General features: G+C 38.1%; 1 protein-coding gene across 4 annotated transcripts in view; it reads right to left on the reverse strand.

The window, feature by feature from the left end:
* The window catches only part of mbpb (myelin basic protein b), a 45,649-nt gene that overhangs the window by 6,711 nt on the left and 19,298 nt on the right, over positions 1 to 19,640 (reverse strand). For 2 of the 4 annotated variants that reach the window (NM_001271459.2, XM_087285309.1), the window contains 1 exon segment: positions 12,019 to 13,697. In NM_001271459.2, coding sequence (NP_001258388.1) covers positions 13,411 to 13,697 — 287 coding nt within the window. In that variant the 3' untranslated portion in view covers positions 12,019 to 13,410. 4 annotated transcript variants of the gene reach the window in all.

Consider the following 19,640-nt stretch of genomic DNA (forward strand, 5'->3'; position numbering starts at 1 on the left):
AAAAATCAAGAGAAGCAAGAAAAAAAATAGTTGACATTTTTAGGTTGTAACTTTCTTTGCAATATTTTGCTTGAATTTAATTGTATTATCTTTTAACTTCTCAATATGTTCGATGACTAAAATATTATTTTAATAAATATATCAGTTTAATAAATCTGTTTTGTTTAAATGCACTGAAAAACATTCCTAATATTCACTGATAAATAGAGAAAAATATTCATTTTCACAATGGGGTGTGTACTCAATTACTGAGCACTGCATATATGCAAGAAGCTCTGTAACGCCTAACTACATGCACCGCAAAACAAGTTGTCCTAACCATTTGCGATGGCTACGTGTGAAATTTCTATTTTAGAAACAGCTTTTATTTCTACGACGTCACAGCAAAACAACCGCAAAAACAATGTCACCTCAGGTACAGATTATGTGCTTTATTCAGTGTTCAGTTCCACCAATGTAAGCTTAATACCATTTCACATGACGTTTATTGCTGTACTATTCAGTGTTTCCCCTACCATTATGTAAGTGGGGGCCCTGCCCTCCCAACGCCTTTCCCCGCCCCCCTTAAAGTCAAGTTAATTATATTTTATATACAGCATCAGATCACAACTTCTTTTAATAAACAAGCTAATATCTTATTTACACAACTGCATGTGATTTCTGTCTCTACAAAGTCGCGCAATTACAAATATCTGCTCTCTGAATCCCGCACAGTGGAGCTTATACCCGTATATTAGGCCTATGCGTAGCCTACAAGGAGCCACAACACAGGTAAATGATGTGTGGGAGCGTAATGCGCTCGCTTGCTTCACAGGAGATACTTCACACAGCTAAAATATTAGCTATTGTATTTCCAGTGTTTTGAGCTACTGTGACGCGGGCAGAGCGTAAGCCCTTATCTAGCATCTCATCCAACCTTGACCTCTCCTGGAAGCACTGAGAGTGTCCAGCATATTTTTACCATCCCCGTGATCCCAAAATGAGTTAAAATACCCGGAGATCATGGCGACGAGAGTAAATGAACAGATCACGAGAGATGATGTCATGTTTGGTCGCGTGTGGTTAGAAGACGGCATTTCTTACTTGTGGAAGACTTACTTGACACAATCATGAGTTCTCTCATGGACAACAGTGCATATGTGACAAAAGCATGGGATTCATTACGCAATGGGATTAAGAATTTGAGTCAGCAAATAAACGTTGGTCATTTTTATCGAATTATTTTAAGGTCAAAAGATTGAGACTTACCCTAGATTTGGGGGTAGAGGGAGAAACCTAATTAGAGAAAAAGGGAAACTACAATGAGAGTCATCAAAAAAAATCGTTAATTCTATGGAAGATGGGATAAAGAGAAAGAGAAGAAAGAGAGAAATACGAACAATGGTTCTGAGAAAGTGCATGACCGCGTTCTCATCTGGGCGGCGACGGGGAGATGCGCTCGATCTCTGGGGCGACGAGGATAAACCACCACGAAAAGACCCCTGCGATGAAGACCAGACCACATTTCTGACATTTCAGCATTTCATTACATTCAAAATAAAAGATTGGGTTAAATTTGAAACAAAGTAGAGTCTCTGGTGCAGTGTTTCTCAACCACGTTCCCAGAGGACCACCAGCTCTGCAAATTCCATGTCTCCTTAACAAAACACACCTGATTCAGATTATCAGCTTATTAGCATAGACTGAAAGAACTGTAATGGGTGTGACAGGCAAAGGAGACATCCAAAACATGCAGTGTTGATGGTACTCCAGGAAAGTGGTTGAGAAACCCTGTTCTAGTGTCATATGTAAAAAAAAAATCTAATTCATTTAATCAAACTATTAGAATGACCATATTTTTTTATAACCTACAGAAGAAAATTAGTAGCTAATAGCTACATAAAAAAACAACAACATTAAAGTTCATCGAGACAAACTTTGAGGCTGGCTTGACAAAGCCTGCTGGTATAGTTTATTTAGTTCAAAACAGTTTGAAAAAAAGATAGATAGATAGATAGATAGATAGATAGATAGATAGATAGATAGATAGATAGATAGATAGATAGATAGATAGATAGATAGATAGATAGATAGATAGATAGATAGATAGATAGATAGATAGATAGATAGATAGATAGATAGATAGATAGATAGATAGATAGATAGATAGATAGATAGATAGATAGATAGATAGATAAGCTATTTTATATAAGCTAATTTATGGTATGCTAGCATGAGTCAAACAAGCCAACCCCCGCTTCTCTACGATGTTCTGATGCTGAGATACAGCTGCTGTTATATCATTGCTAGGTTAGTCTGCTTTGTTGCTATGGAGTTGATTGACAGCTTAGACTGATGATGTATCAAAGCTTCTTGCCAGTATAAACAGTTAAAAACAACCCCCATGTCTCTTTAACACTGCAGTATCTGAGCCTCTATAATGGCAGTCTATGGGACAGTTGCTAGGGGGCAGTATCTGGTTGTTAGGGAGTGGCTAAGTTAAAAGCTCATCAGTTATTGGCAGTTTGGTAGTCTGAGTGACATGAGCTTAGCCATTAGTCTGTATGACACTCTGATGCAGAGTTATGAGCTAACAAAGTTTGATCCAATGTTGAGTCAATGACAGTTTTTGCAGTGGAAGTCCATTGGACAGTTTCTAGGGTCCCAAAAGTGGTTGCTAGGGCATGGCCAGAAAGTTAAAAGCTCATCAGTAATTGGCAGTTAGGTAGTCTGAGTTAAATGAGACCAGTTATAAGTCTGTGTGACAGTCTGATGCAGAGTTATGAGGTCACAAAGTTTGGTCCAATGTTAAGTCAATGGGATTTTTCCGACGGTCCCGGGATGTTTTCCGGAAAACTGAAAGTCAGATCAGTTGGAAAAGATATAGCAACTCGAGTTAGACCAGTTTGGAGGTCTGGTGCGAGTTTGGTGGTCATAGCTCGAAAGCTCTAGGAGGAGATGCGTTTTGTTTTTTAGTGTCAGAAGAAAAATAATAACAATAGTCTGGCTTGCTACACAAGCCAGCCTAATTAAAAAGCCGTAGGCCTTTAAATTTTTTTTTTTTTGTTGGACCCCTGGGTGACACAGCACATTGATTTTATGGCATCAGATTAAACTTTCTGACACTTTTACGGCACTCACGCACATAAAAAAAAAAACAGGCCACAACTGAACATGGAGGATGCTCTCCAAAATGTATTGATTAATAGACCTGGGCCTATTGGTATGTGTGCGCCGATGTGTGCCAGTTTTATATAACCGCCTCTGAGGACATTGGGGGTCGTGAGTCACTGGCATTGTTATTTTGGTGGTCACGGGCTGAAAAGTTTGGGAACCCCTGGATTAGGGCATAGGGATATTACCTTACATGCTGAAACATTATGAAACATGCTGTTCCACACTGATATCTATGCACAAAAGATCATGGGAGTCCAGAAGTCTCCATTTGTTGTAACTTTTGAGATGCTTCAATTCAGAAGGACTACTTTTGAGCACTTCTGTTTAGGAATGACACTTCAATTCAGCGGCTTTAATGGATGATGATGGTAATATGTTGAGTTATGATCATTTTAAGTTAAATTAAATTTTAATTGTGCATATAGAGAATTCTCTTTAGTTGTCAAAGCTTTTCCTGTAGCTTTGAGGAATTTAATTAAAGGTATAGTGAAATACTCTTCTGTAATACATACACTAGATGATTTGTTTATAAATAATTATTTATTTTTGGATATTAAATGTAACAACAAGGTCTTGAGATCACTACTGACAAAAGAATATTTTGCTCTTACTGTTAAAAGAAAAGTCTTATCTGAGAGATTTTCTAAAGCAAACACTATTGAAAGATACCTGTCATTTCCCTTGTTACCTAAAATGAAAGAAGTACATTTCAAAACAATTAATGACATCTATCCATGTAACGAATTTCTTAGAATAAGATTTAATTTAGACAGTAATGCTTGTATTTTTTGCTTGAAAGATATTAAATCCCAGGAACATCTTTTTTTTTTATAATTGTTCCATTGTCAAATCATTTTGGGACAGATTGTATGAGTGGTTGATGACCAAAAATGTAATACCTGCGTTTGACTGTCACGTTGTGAAATTTGGCATTTTTATGAAAAACAAGGAAATTGAATTTCTGTGTAATAATATGTTGATTGTAGCGAAATTTATATTCAAAAATGTAGATTTGTTAAAGTTTCTCCTTGTTTTAAAGCATTTAAAAATGAATTCAATATTTTATATAAATCTATAAAATGGGTAAAAACAAAAGGTGCCTTAAAGCTCTCTAAGCTTTTGTCAACATATGGACTGATCCCCCTGAATGTAATGTATTTCCTTTTATATTATTTAAGATTTATGTTATTATTAGTTTGTACTGTTTTGTTTATTATATGCTGCTTGGTTATAATGTTATATATGTTTAACAATGGAAGTTGAAAATGCCTGTTTGTTATTTGAAGTTTAAATAAAATTTAAAAATCATTGAGTAAAAAAAAACTTCAATTCAGCGGCCATGATTGTTTCCACCCCAAAGTGCCCATCGGAGGGCGATATATCCCTTTTGGAACGCACTATAAGAAAAGCACAGACACCTGAGAAATATTTAGTCGGTATGGTAATTGGTAGTGTGAAAAGATTGTCTGGGATTGCTTTTAAAGCAGCGCACACAACTTTCTTGTCAGAACACAGCCCTCCTGCGATCATGTCATTTCCTGTCTCATTTACACGCAGAGGTTTTAGGTAAATGTTGTGTAACGCCGATTTATTCTGAGAAAGAAAGATTGATTGGATGACTTTGAAATGGGTATTTTCATTATGGGATGTTGTAATGTGGTGCTGGACAAGCTCATACAGTGCTCAACATACAGGACTTCACCCAAAATCTCCCATTTAAATGAATATTTTCTATAAGCTTTATTATATTTGTGCATATACATTAGATTAGTCAGTACTGAAGCCAAATCTGGAGCTAATCTAACAAAATAACTTTAAAAGTACAACATTAGTACACCAAAATGTATATTTTATGAAAAATAATAGCCTAAATAAGTAAATAAGAGCTCTTATTGGTTAGCCTGATCCAATCTGCTCCAAAGTCAGATATAAGACAAACATCAACACAGACCTTCGTGGTCAGAGAAGCCCTTTGAAGTTGCAACAAAAATCAAACAGCTAGAAAGATCATCGTGTAGACATTCATCAATAAGACAGACCTTTACCTCATTAATCTCCATGTTTTCAGCCTGTGGGTCAGTCTACAAAACTTACCATGTTAGCCATTTTTGTGAATGACACCGTTGTCATGCAGTATGTTACTGTATTTGAAAAATGTATTATGAAAATGATTGTATATTTTATAGTAATATACAAACTCTACAATTCTGTAAACACATATACAGCAAGATAAATGGTGCAAAGTGTAATAAATACAGTATTTTTGCTGTAACTGATTTACAGTATGTAACTGGTGAACAGCTTCCAGTAACTTACTGTAGATTCTACAGGAAATTGTTAACAGTGTAACTTAGTGACCTCAGCCAGGTCCATTACAGTACATGTTTTTCTCCAAGGAGAAGAAGCAACCTTTAATTGGAATAGGATTTTGCTGGGATTGATTATATTGTTAGATTGGATTAGGTCTTAAACTCAATTCCTGGAGGGCTGCGTCTCTGCAGTTTTGCTCCAACCCTAATCAAACAGCTGATCCATCTAATCAAAAGACTACTAGACACTATTACGCAGGTGTGAGTTGGAGCTGGTTAGAGCTAAACTGTGCAGAGCTGCGGCCCTCCAGGAATTAAAATTGAGACCATTGATTAGATAGCTGGAAAGAGCAAACCTCATTTGTCTTGTAGAAACTTTTGTGATGCAAGATGTAACCTAACTGGTTCTCATGCATCAAGCAAGACCAAGCTTAGCTGTTTTCATCTACCAATTTTGAATATGACAAATAAAACAGCCTAATAGAAACGCCAAGATGTGCCTATATTTTGAAAATGGGCACAAAAACCCTTCTTAGTAGGCTAAACTTTTTATCCGATAATAAAAAAATAGCATTATTTACGATGGAGACACATTTACCAAATAATTTGCTCAAACAGCAGCAAATTCCATTTTGCTTTTTGACATTTGGCGTCAGTTTATCCGAAATGGATGATTTTGGGTAAAACTTTAAAATAACTACACACTAGGGATGCAAGGATACAGTTAGACCACGGTTCAATACATACCTCGGTTTTTCAACACGGTTTTCGGTTTGGTTCGGTTCTCATGGCTTTTTTTTATTATATAGGCAATAGGAACAGTAAGAGGTTAAGGAGGGGGAAAAAACGATTTATTATTATACCCATTTTGCTTATTTTACTTAAAAGCCAAGAAAAGTACACTAGTTTCTAGTGTATTGTATAAAAAAAAAATTAACACTGAAATCTCACAGCTGCTGGTAGCCCATACAAACTGGGGAACACATAAAATCCCACTCTTTGAAAGTAAACATACATGTGAAGTTAAGATAAATTGGCCATTTCAAATAAACATATTTGTACTTAATTAAACATTTGTTCATCGTTTTTTTCTTTTATTGGCATTATGCTTACCAGCAAATGTCCTCACACCGCAGATTTAAAAGACGCCGGCGCTTCCTTGTACTGTTGCCTCAGCCTCACTTCACAATGTTAAAGTGTGAAATAATGGTCAAGCGCCCCCTAACTTTAGAGCATAGTGATTGGATATTTACTCGCGGAGGAGTTTCCTCATCTCAGCTCATAGACTTACAGGAACACACAGTTAATTCGGGGAGATATAAAACGCACATAAATTATTTAAGCGCATAAATATTTGGATAAAAACACAGCAACTCATCAGATTTGAATAAGTGTATAAAAGCCTACATTAAATCTCATAAATCAAGAATTCTCTTTTATTAGGCAGATCAATAACAGACGAGGAACAATAATTTGGGCATGGGCAGGTAAAATACTGTATCATGGTTTTACACTATCACGGTATTGTACTCACTGCTCTAAAATATATTCGTTTAAAATGTCTGGCTAAAAAACTAAAACTCTTTTTCCCCCATTTAAACACAATATATTGTATTTTTAATAGATTTATGATATTTTGGAGCAGTAAACGTGTCAGGCTAAATAAATCAAATGAATCATTGACTTCTGCTGTCTTCATTAGTTTCAAAAACACTGATTTCTTTACTTTACTTTTCTGCTGGATATACTGTTGTCCTAAAAAATTAAATTAAAAAACATGTAAATAAAACATATACCAATAGGAGTGGCATTACAGAAAAGATTGGCGGTTTTAAAACCTTTACATTTCCAAACCTCGGTAAACCTTGAAAATGTTTATCGTCCCATGCCTAGTCAGATTTCTTAAAAATATCGGTGTTAAAACAGATGAATTTTAAATAGCCAGAATACTCATTTTAGATTTGCTCGCATTAAAATAAAGTCTATAAAATTAAATCTTCAGACTATCTTTTTTAGATAATATTTGTCCTCAAACAAACAAACAAAAAACAGTGTTTGACCAGTAAAGGCTTTTTAACAGTAAATAGCCAGCCCTGCAAATTTATCATGGAGGTGGTTTTGATTTAGTAGATTAAGGCTAAAGTAAGCAGGACGAACACCCTGAGAGCCTGCCATCAAACCTCTCACAAAAATCAGATTTCATTAGATCACAGAGGCTTCTACATTGTACAAACGTTGTTGTATTGAAATGTTCAGTATGGCATTACCTCCAGCTTCCTCGCCCAGTTCCATCATTGTAACTTCCCCCTTACATTCTTTCACGCCACTATTTCCCCACCCTGTTCCTGAAGGTGCACCAATAGTACACATTTTTGAATGTTTCCTAACCAAACACACCTGATTCAACTTGTCGGCTTCCAGGAACAGGCTTGGGAAATTCTGCTTTGCACTGTTATTAAGATCTATATTTGCTTTGCTAAACCCGGGCTCACACTGCAGGAGTTCAGGCTGATTTAAAGGGATTGTTCACGCAAAAATGAAAATGTGTTCAACCCTGATGTGGTTTCAAACCTTTATGAATTTCACAAGAAGATATTTTGAAGTATGTTGTAATCCAGTATGCACTGACACTCTTATTATAATGAAGCCTATGGCTACCAGTTTCCAAAATTGTCCAAATTCAATAGAAGAAAAAGAGAAAAACTATTTGGAACAAGTAAAAGGCAAGTAGTTGGTTCAGTTTTTGGGTGAACTATCTCTTTAATCTTCTATTTAGCCCTATTGTCAATCCCAGAAAGTCCAACGGCCCAGATTATCTGGTTATGCAAATTTACACCACCCCAATAACAAGGGTTGAGCCTGATTTGAGGCTTGTTTCCTGAATAAACTTCAGTTATGCAACGTCAGTCATGTGATTACTGAGCTGTGCTCTGTTATTACTCCACTGCTCCCAACCCCCAAACCACACTTAGGTCTGTGGTCTCCCACAGTTGTAAAGTGCCTCTATTATGGCACAAAACAACATTACAAATCATTGTTTATCGCATCTAAGGTTTGTTTTCTCATATTATACATTTCAAGAGTTCACACTTAGCTGATGATTGATAATAAAGCTTGCTAGGCCTGCAGTCCCAGGTGAGAGCCCTGAGCTTTTAAGATCCTCGAGCCCTGGGCTCCCTTCCAATAGCAGGACGAGAGGGGAGTTTGATTTTATGGAAATCTCGATGAACTCCCTCGACTTTTTAAGGGCTATTGACAGATTATATGTATATATATATACTACTTATTAAAGGCCCGTGCACAGCGAGATGTTTTTTGCTTGCGTTTTCCGTCGACGTTTGACCATACCTGTCAACATTGGGATGTGAAAATAAGGGAAATGCCCACCATAATAAGATACAGGAAAATACCTTTACGGGATGATAGCGGGATAGAACAATAAAATACGGGAGAATCCCGGGAAAAACGGGAGGGTTGACAGGTATGCGTTTGACGCCTCTTGACTAAATAAAGGGCGTCAATGTGATCAATGTGATGTGAAAACGCCAGGCGCAAAAGCTTCATTTAAAAAAAAAACACCTCACTCGTTTTTTTGTTTTGACGCGCCGCGGCAAAACCTTCTCCACCAATCAGATCGGCACTTTTGTTCACGTGCACGGAGCTGCTGAAGTTACAGTAAGCAGCACTTGGAGGCGCTCAAGCACAAAACTGTTAATGCGAGCGCACATTGAAGAAGACGCCCTGAGGCGATATGAACATGGAGCTGCTTTTTGCTCTTGTGAACACTAATCATTTCTTCATCGCTAGTGCTGGAGCTGCTGCTTGAACCGTCCATGCTTGTTCAAGTCACCAGTGAGTTAACTTTATAAACAATCACGTGAACTTCCTCTCCTCCTCTTCTTCTGAGTTATAAGCGGGTGTCAGAAGCTTAAAGTTGTGGAGCGCCATCTAACGTTGAAAGAGTGATATTGCATACTCTTCAGCTTGACGCCAGTGAAAAAGTGCTTGGGTTTGAATACTGAAAAACGTCTCGTAAAACGCGGGCGATAAACGCAAGTGAAAATCGTCCTGGTGTGTACGAGCCTTAAGAGGTCGTCTATTGACCTTATTCTGAAATGCGGAAGTGCGCCTGTTTTCGCGATTGTTTTAGAACTTCCGATTCAGTCGCCTATTGGAGAAATGACTAGGAATAATAAACGGCAGAAAACAGTCAAACCACTTGCTCTACAAACAAATGTTTGCATGACTATACAGACCAAGTAGAATAATATAATAAGAAAATATCAAATTGCGACATCAAGCAGCGTAACGAGCAGTTTTTAACGTCAAAGAATGAATGGAAGTGAATGAGACCGGAAGTCTCGAGCCAAAAAGATTCAAATGGCTGCGCCCGCTCGTCTGCGGCAAATAAGGTGAATAGCAGTGTTTCCCAAAGTGGGGGTAGGACGTCATGGGGAGAGAAGGGGGGGGGGGGGTCGCAGGACAATGACAAGGAGTCATCTTGGCGATTTCCAAAAGTCAAACAAGTTTTATTAAACTTTTAGAATTACCATATTTTATTCATAACCAACAGAAGATAAAAATAGTAGTTAATATATGGGTACATTAACAACTACATGCAAAGCCTTCAGCCATTTGGTAATAGGATTGGTGTATTTACTGTACGTGAGATAAACAACACAGCAATATTGTCAGATGCAGTAGATTGATTTTTATAGCATCACTTTAGACCAGGGGTCACCAATCTTGTTCCTGGAGGGCCGGTGTCCCTGCAGGGTTTAGCTCCAACTTGCCTCAACACACCTGCCTGGGTGTGTCAAGTACACCTAGTAAGACTTTGATTAGCTCATTCAGGTGTGTTTAAGTAGGGTTAGAGCTAAAATCTAAAGGAAGTTTGGTGACCACTGGTTTAAACTATCTGACACCTTTATGGCAATCAAATACATTAATAATAAATACAGGCCATAAACTGAATATTGAGAATGATCTCTGATTGGAGGTCTCCAAAATTAAACCAAGACTACCCTTTTGCTGAAAACATTGAGTCCACCAGAGGTTAATATTAAATGAAATCAATGACGGTAACACTTTAGAACAACTATCCCTTATAACTAGTTAATAGTCCATTGATAAACTGTTAGTTAATGGGTTATAAATGACTTGTTAAATAAAAGTTATTAGTTTGTTAATTATTTAAAACAGTGCCTTATAGATAGCCAGATAACTTACAAGCTGTTAGCTAACAAGTTATATATGACTTGTTTACTGTATTTCAATGATTTATAACTATACCTAATAAATTAGTAATAGATGATGAACAAGCTGTCAGTAAATTACTTAATAAAGACTTGTAAAGTATCAGTTAATAGTTTATGTTATTGGGACGTTATTCTTAAGTTGCAGATATTCTTCCTTTATTAACTGTTAGTAAATGAGGAATAATTGCAACTTAAGAATAACGTCCCAATAACATATATAAGCTAATAATTAACACTTAACTAATATATTAACTCATACTTTACAGATCAGCTGTTCATAGTTTGTTAACCATCTATTAATATCAAACCGAAGATACTGAGGTAAGAAACTCAGGTGATTTGTAGTGATTTAGGAATCATCTGATTGGTGAATCATGGGTTAGCTAATGCAGGACCAGCTGTGGACAATCATAAGCATGTGATCCTCTTGAAATTAGTTTATGAATAAACTTCACTTCAAATCATCAATATCTAAGAGTCTAAAACTGTTTGAAGAATCATCCTGGAGAATGAAGCATCCTGTAAATACTGATAAAAAACGCAATCTAAAACTGAACATTTTTAAAACTGATCTGACCTACATTTAATAGCCACACTACAATAAAAACGTACATTTATTAACTTGCTCATTTGTACCCACAGGATATTCATTTGTATTAATATTAGTTGTGATAGTACCTACTTACACTTTTTATTTTTAAGAAAGCCTATTACAAACTTAAACCTACTAATATTTGGATTTATAAACATTTGGATTATCATTTATAACAACATTACAGATGGCTGAGCCTAAACATTAACAAAACATCAAGCATTAGAGACTAATATATGGCTTTCGGTGAAGAGGCTTTAAAATTGGTCGCATTGGGAAACACCATTCAAATAAGTTAGCCTTTTGAACAAAAATGTCACCCAAAATTGCTAATTCTCTTATCATTTACTCATCCCTCATCCTCCACTTGTTTCAAACATGCTTGAGTTTCTTTCTTCTGTTGAACATAAAAGAAGATACTTTCAATAGTGTTGAAAAGCAGCAGCCATTGACTTCCATGATATCTTTCGTTCCTAGTATAGATGTCAATGCCTACTAGTTTTTTAACATCCTTCAGAATATCTTGTTTTGAGGTCAAATAAGGTTTAGAACAGTTCGAATGCGAGTAAATAGTGACAGAATTTTCATTTGTGGCTAAACATATTGCTATAAAGCCACTTTACCTTGGCGGCTTTGCAAATTTCTTATTAAAAGCACAATCTAAGCCTCGCAGTTTCTAAACAAACAGACCAAAAAGTCAGTGTTCATGTTGTTAGATATATTTTAATCAAGCAACAAATGTCAAAAAAAAAGCTCAAAGACAGGATCGGGAACAGCTTCAGGGTTGTTCTGGGTTACACAAACTCGTACAGAATGTTACGAACAACACACAATCTATAGGGGTTACTAGTGAAGCATTAAACGCTAACAGATCACATTTGTTACAGAGATGAGAGATGATTAACCTGAGGCATTTTCAAAAGTCTGGTTGAAGCAGCAAAATGGAGGTCTGAGATAAACTATTATACACCTGGAACTATAACACATAGTTCCTCATGAAAAGATTAGGTATATTAAAACTATTTAATAAAGGTTAGATGCTACACATGTTAGCAATTCCTCAGCTTTAGCTTTTAACCATCATATGGCACTTGAAATAAGGTCACAATACGTACATCACTGAGATCTCTTTGAATATTTTCCCCAAAATCCTCCTCCAAAATATGTCTGAACTTTGGTGTTTGTCACCGAACTATATTTATCTCCCACTCTTGTTGTTGTAAAGGTTAAGGCTCTAGAAATTGCATAATTGTGCAAGCATAACTGTTGAAAATCATTTCCAATACTATGAAAAATTCATTTTAGGAACCAAGCTGATCTGTAACGGCCTCATTCTGTACCACGGAAACCCTGAGGTGCTCCCTCAATGCCATGGTGATTCTATAAGATACTTTAGATCCAAAAATGGCTATAAAATCTAAGATACTCATCAGTCACATAAGAAAAGCTCATAGATATGTGGAAATTCTCGTTGTACCGTTAAATTTCTTTGTATAATATACCACGCGTACCATCTTTTGCTGGTTACCACACAACTGTCAGTGAAAAGTTGTAAAAACACTACATTTTGTTCCTGTACAGGCGTCTCAAATACATTTTATAAAAGTCATGTTATACAAACAATTCTCACACTCCATCCTTAATCCCTGAATCACAGTAAAAACCCCATAACAAACCAAAATAGTCAATACTGGATAATATAGTTTCGCTTGTATTCGATTCGTAAGATATCAAAAAATTAAAGGTGCTAAACAAACAAACAAACAAAAAAGAATACGACACAAATCATTTACTGGTGGCGATCTGATAATAATCAAACAATAACTGCAGGTCAAGCAAATAAAGAACAGTAGTAAAGGCTCAAGTGAATGCTAAATTGAAACCAAGCCTGCTCAAATCCTCACCTTCCCCTTCTTCTTCTTCTCCCCTCCAAAGAACTTTCCGATCTGATCCATAACGGTAGGGTTCTTCTTAGTACGGCCCAGCCTGAATGTTGACTGCGAAGAGCTTGCAGATGCCATACTGAGTGTTTGCTCTAATCTCGGCAGCGGTGCCTTTTTGTCCCGCAGAAATTGGAGTTGGGAAAGGTCTAGTTCTACTCGGTGCCCTCGGACTCGCACTCTGATCCAGCTCCGCCGTGCTCGTGGATAGTCTGCAGCTCGTCAGACTCCGAGGGACGGTCTTTGAAGGTGTTGTCCTCGCGACCTGGGGCATCTCGCGAAAAGAGGCGGACCAAATGTGGGCGTGGCCCCGAGGCATTAGGGTCGACTGTGTTCGGCTGGTTCCAGCTGCTGTGATGTACTTCAGCATTCATGGAGTCAGTCACCACTGGACTCTTGCTGGAGCAGCCATTGTTCTGGTTGAGGTCTGCCTCCCCCAGTCCTGCACACACACACACACACACACACGCATACAACGGGAGTTATCTGACTATCCACAGTAAGATCATTGTCATCACCTACCCCACCCCTTGACTCACAAAGTCCACTTTAAAACTATTCCATGGCATCGTCACCCTTTAGTATTAAATATGAGATGTTACAGAAACCTTGCAATGGTTATTGAATTAACATTAATAGCTGTAGGTTCTATCCTTTGGTGTTAAAATGTTTACCAATCTCGAGCAATGCTTCCTCAGGAGGTCGTCAGGTTTGAACCCAGAGCAAGAAGACAAAGCCGTGACTGTACCACGCAACACAAGAGAATCTGAATTCTAGTGTTTCTTTACAGTGCTTCTTTGTCCCATCACAAAGTTATTGTAGAAGGACAAAGGAAACAGTGTGACTGTAATAACTTCCCCGGGCTGGATTTTATGAATTCTCTGCAAAGTGAAACTCATCTGATATCTGAAGTACTTGCAAGGTGTGGCTGGTTTGAATGGCTCTTTAAAGAGTGATCAAAAGTATAAGATGACTAGTGAAAATTCTAAAGATTTGGGTTTTGTATTTCCCAAATCATAACCAAAACTACAACATGGTTCGACTTCTGTGAATTTGGCCCCCCACCCAACTCAAAACATCAGCAAAATAGTCCTTTAGTTTGTGCTGCAAAATACAAATGTGCTGCTTTGGATTTTCAGATATCAAAATAATATTTATAGATCATTCTGGAGGTCTCTCAGCCCTCCAGCTGCTCCAAATTCAGCCCTACCATTTTGATGTGCTTTGTTTGAGCAGGTTTACCCTACCTTAAACAAGGCTAAACTTGGGTTGTCAGTGAAAATTGAATAGGTCTCTAACAAAAGTCCAAAAACAGACAACCATCAAACAGACATGAATGAAAGACTGCACGTGAAGTCTGTCTTATATCTGGGCTAGTTAGACCAGGGGTGTCCAAACTCGGTCCTGGAGGGCCGGTGTCCTGCATAGTTTAGCTCCAACTTCCTCCAACACACCTGCCTGGAAGTTTCAAGTATACCTAGAAAGAGCTTGATTAGCTGGTTCAGGTGTGTTTAATTGGGGTTGGAACTAAAACATGCAGGACACCGGCCCTCCAGGACCGAGTTTGGACACTCCTGAGTTAGACTATTGCAAGATGTCTATTAGATTTTCACTCCCAGTCCAAATTTTGCCTTGTTTTAGCCAATACATCCATGTTAGGATGTCTATTAGATGTCTTTGAAAGTTGGTAGTTACTCCCTTTCTAGTGTTGATGTCGCAGTGGGTAGCACTGTTGCCTCACAGCAAGAAGGTTGCTGATTGGAGCCCTGGCTTGGTCATTTGGGATTTCTGTGTGGAGTTTGCATGTTCTCCCCGTGTTGGCGTGGGTTTCCTCTGGGTGTTCCGGTTTGCACTAGGACATGCACTAAGTGAATTGGGTAGGCTAAATTGTCTATAGTGTATGGTGGTGTATGTTCAGGTTGGGGGTTGAGCGTTAGGCTAATGACCCACCTTGTAAAAACTTAGATGTTATGAAACACCAACATAGTGTGGCTAAATATCAACTTCGATATAAATAACCCTTGAAGTAATTAAGTCAGTTACTCTCTTTCAAACTGTTCTGTATTGAAAGGATGAAGACTGTGTAAAATATCCCTATAGTATAAACTGAACAAGCACAACAACAAAACCACTGATAAGTAAATAGAATTGATTGTCTCATTGCAAACGGCACCCACCAAGCAGGGGGATAAAGCAAGCATTAAGTGAACAGTGGTAAGTTCTGGAATTCCATGTGTTGGAAGCAGGAAAATGGGTGAGCAAAAACATACACCAGACTGAAAAGAGCCAAATAATGATGGCTAGACGATGGCTAGTCAGAGCATCTCCAAAATGCCAAGTCTTGTTTGGTTTTTCTGATTTGAAGTGTTAAGTCTCTAGAGAATTGGTGCAAAGAAAGGCAAGGTCATGAGAGACAAAGACTCTTTTATTCACCTAGCGAACAAAGTCTAGCCTGCATGATCTAATCACACAGAAGAGCTAATACAGCTCAAACTGTTGAAAAGCCTAATGCTTGACATGATAGAGAGCTATGCCCACAAAGAGCCCTGTTGATTGTGCCTAGTCTGTTGAATCAAGTTTTCATTACATCAGTTGCATAGCCAGATGTATGTCCGTCGTTTACCTGTAGGAAATATGGTAGTAGGATGTAATATGGGTTGAGAACAGGGCGCCAGAAGCGCTGTTATCCTCGAAGCAATGTTTTGCTGGTAAAGCCTGGGTCAAGGCATTCATGTGGATCTTACTTTGAACCATACCACCTACCTATAGATTGTTGCAAACCACATCCACCCATTCATGCAAATGTTTTTCTCTGATATCAGTGGCCTCTTTCAGCAGGTCGGCACCATGCCACACTGCAAAACTTTCAGGAATGGTTTGAGGAATATGACAGAGTTCAAGATGTTGGCCTTCCAATTTTCCAGATGTCTTGGCATCTGTGGGATGTGCTGAACCAATCAATTGAATGCGAGAAGTTGAGGAATTTGGGAAATCCTACAAGATCCCTAAGATCATTAGTTTGACATGTTTATCTGCGTGAGTTTTCTTGCTTGGCCATGTTTGACAATAGTCGTTCTGACATTATGACAACTGAGATCATGTTCGTGCAATCTGACATGCTACAATCTCTTAGAATTATTAAAAATCACACAGTGTGTGCTAGGCTTTAGACAGGGGAACTGTTTCTGGAGGGATTCCAAAAGGTTGACTCCTACCCTTTTTGCACATATCTGAAATAACTTATCAAGGTCTAATCAAGGCTAAAGCCGCGGTCATACTGCACTTTTCATGCCATACATTTACATTCAAACACATGCAAATGTGGCAGACTGGTAACACAAGCTCGTGCAACAAGTTTTGCATGTTGTTATAATGGAAAGTTCAAGCGAACTCTGACCTGCGAAATTGCATCACGTGATTGCGTTAGACCAATAGAAGATCAAAGCATGATCTCTCCACAGAAACTTAAAATATGGAGCAATCGCAAGCTTTTTAACGCCTAATCTTGATTCATCTTACCCCTTTTTCACAGCACCATTCGACAGAATTTCGCAAGCTCAAACCCTAGTGTGACCGTGGCTTTTCTTGAAACTTATAGGCAAGTGAGTTGGAGCTGCTTGGAGTTAAAAACTGCATGAGTTTAGCATTTCTGAATCAGGTATGGACACCAATGCCTCGAACAACAAGTGTAAAAAGATCACAGTGACTTTGACCAGTGTCAGATAACGATGGCTAGATGACTGGGTCACAGCATCTCTAAAATGCCAAGGTTTGTGGGTTGTTCCTGGTATGCAGTGGTAATAATCCACAGAAGTAGCACAAGATAGGGCAACTGGTCACCAGTCAACTGGGCTATTAGAGTCCAAGACTCCCCCAAGGTTAGCCTGTCTCCAATCACACAGAAGGGCTACTATAGCTCAATCTCACCGAAAAACATCTTTCTGGCCAAGACAGAAAAGACCCTTGTCCACTACATGAAATACATTATTCTGATTGATTATTTGTTGTTGTTTTTTTCTTTTAATCAGATGCATGTCCTGGTTTGTGAGAATCATTTAGCTGTGGTAGGATAAGCTTTTGGTAGTAGGCAGGTGGAAAAGTTATGCAAAGAGTAATGTTCTTCTAGGAAACCTTAGGTCAAGGCATTTATGTGAATGTTATTTTGAGCCATACCACCTGCCAGTGGATTGTTGCAAAGCTCATACAGCCTTCATGCAAAAGGTTATCCTTGATATCGTTGGCCTCCTTTATCAGGATATTGGAACTATGCCACACTGTAAAAAAATTCAGGAATGGTTTGAAATAAAGATGCTGGTCTTGCTCTTGGCCAGATGTCTTCCCTTTATGGTATGTGGTGGACTAATAAATCTGATCCATAAAGGTCATCTCTCACAACTTGCAGGACTTAAAGCAGGGTGTCCATATCTGTTCCTATTCAGACAGTAAATGTTTCTCAGTAAAACGTAAGGGATGGATTTTCATAATTTACAGGGTGTAGTTGGTGATTAGCCATTCGATTCCAGAAATGTTTTACTCTAACCAAACTACCTACTGGCTGTTGATCACGGTTAGAGATAAACTCTGCAAGAAAGTGGATTTCCCTAGCCAGATTTTAGAATCCAACATAAATATTATCATCTGACTGAGCATGATCATATCAGACACATGGTATCATGTTTGAGATTGCCATCCAAATAGGTTAGGTTAGTTCCTACCCTTATTGAAGACACATGTACGCTAACCAGAGTCCTTAGACTCATTTGAAAATTATAGGCAAGTGTGAAGGTTAATTTATTCTTTTGCATTGAGTGTGCATGGATGGTCTGGGGCAGCTTTTGCTAAACATTGGCTGTGCACTGATGTGCACACCTCTTCAAAAATGTATTTGATCATAGTCATTTATGCATCAAATATGTAGTAGGCTTTCTGTGGTTAAGAGCTAAACACGTTCTCTCTTTGTTTCTCTCGGTGTTGAAAAGACCAATGGTTCTTGAGTAAGGATGCTCTGATCAGAATTTTTCAAGCCGATACCAAGTACCGATTCCTTGTCATGCTGATCGGCCGATACCAAGTACTTGATGCCTCAAGCTTCATAATGCATTAAGCACATTTCCCTCCAAGTATGAGCCTTAAGGGCAGATCTCGCCTTACCTAAGGAAATAAATTAAGGATTCTGCATATAATACCTTAAACATGTCTTTTATAACCATTAAGGTGTGAACATGTCATGGCCAGAAGCAGCTTTACAGAAAACCCTTTATTAATTTTACTTCAGCTTAGGCTATGTATAATATACTGGAGAGCTTGTGCGCTCTCTCTCCTTGTGAACTCAAACACCTGCTAATGATTTATGAGATTGGAAAGATTGGCAGGTACCGATCGAGCCATGAAATGTGATTATCGGCCGATACCAATCTTCGGCCGATTGATTGAAGCATACCTATTCTTGATGTAAAAATTAATAGTAATAATAAAGAATTAAGGCAAGAAATGCCACATATTTTGAGAAGTCACTGCAATATCTGTCATTTTTGGCTCGATATACAGAATTGTTTCTTGAAAAATCCAGAAAACAAAGACATATACAAAAATTCCTGATATTCCGTGACTTGGACAAAAGAAGTTCCCTGATTTTCAATGTCTGGAATAGCCCTGTTAAAATTCCATGATATACCAGAAATCCTACAACCCTACAACTGCTTATGTTGTGGTGCCAAATACACAGAACATGTTCAGAGTCGTTTCTTTTAGTTAGGATTTCCTGCATTAAGAGGTAGGCCAACAGAATATTAGGCGAATAGTTTTATTATTGTGCCAAAGTGCATTAAGAAACATGAAGGACAATCTGAAGATCGAATAACCAGACTTCCAAGAAATGTTAACCTAACCCAGCTACAGCCCTGCTGCAACAAACAGACCCACACAGTATGAAGCAGTGGGACCGAGGCACGGGAAGCATGTCTCGGAGAGGGGCTACAGGCATGCGGTCTGTGTCCAGGCCTCCCACCCCTACATGAAGTCCTCTCTATAGCTGCATTCATGAGTGCCCGAGAGCGCCCACAGACCCCAAGGACAGTCTCTTGTCTGTTTCACTGTCATTGAGCATTCAGCAGCTATTCCTTCAGCACGTCTCTACATGCCAGCCGAAGTAGAAAGCTAAGAAAAATTGTAACAACTACAAAAATAAGTTACAGTTGTCGTATTTAGAAAAGTTTTAAAACTTTGTACACAATCCTAGACTTGAGATGTACCATACATTTTACTTTTAGTATCTCTTTCTGTCTAAGTTTGATTCAGAGTATGTGTACAGATTGACTTTTATTTGTCCAATTATTATATATGGCGACAGAAATGACTTATAATCTTATGTCAAGTCAAATCACCT

This window comes from Danio rerio, chromosome 16 (genome assembly GCF_052040795.2).
Source record: "Danio rerio strain M-AB ecotype USA chromosome 16, GRCz13ab, whole genome shotgun sequence".
In the NCBI taxonomy this organism is placed as follows: Eukaryota; Metazoa; Chordata; class Actinopteri; order Cypriniformes; family Danionidae; genus Danio; species Danio rerio.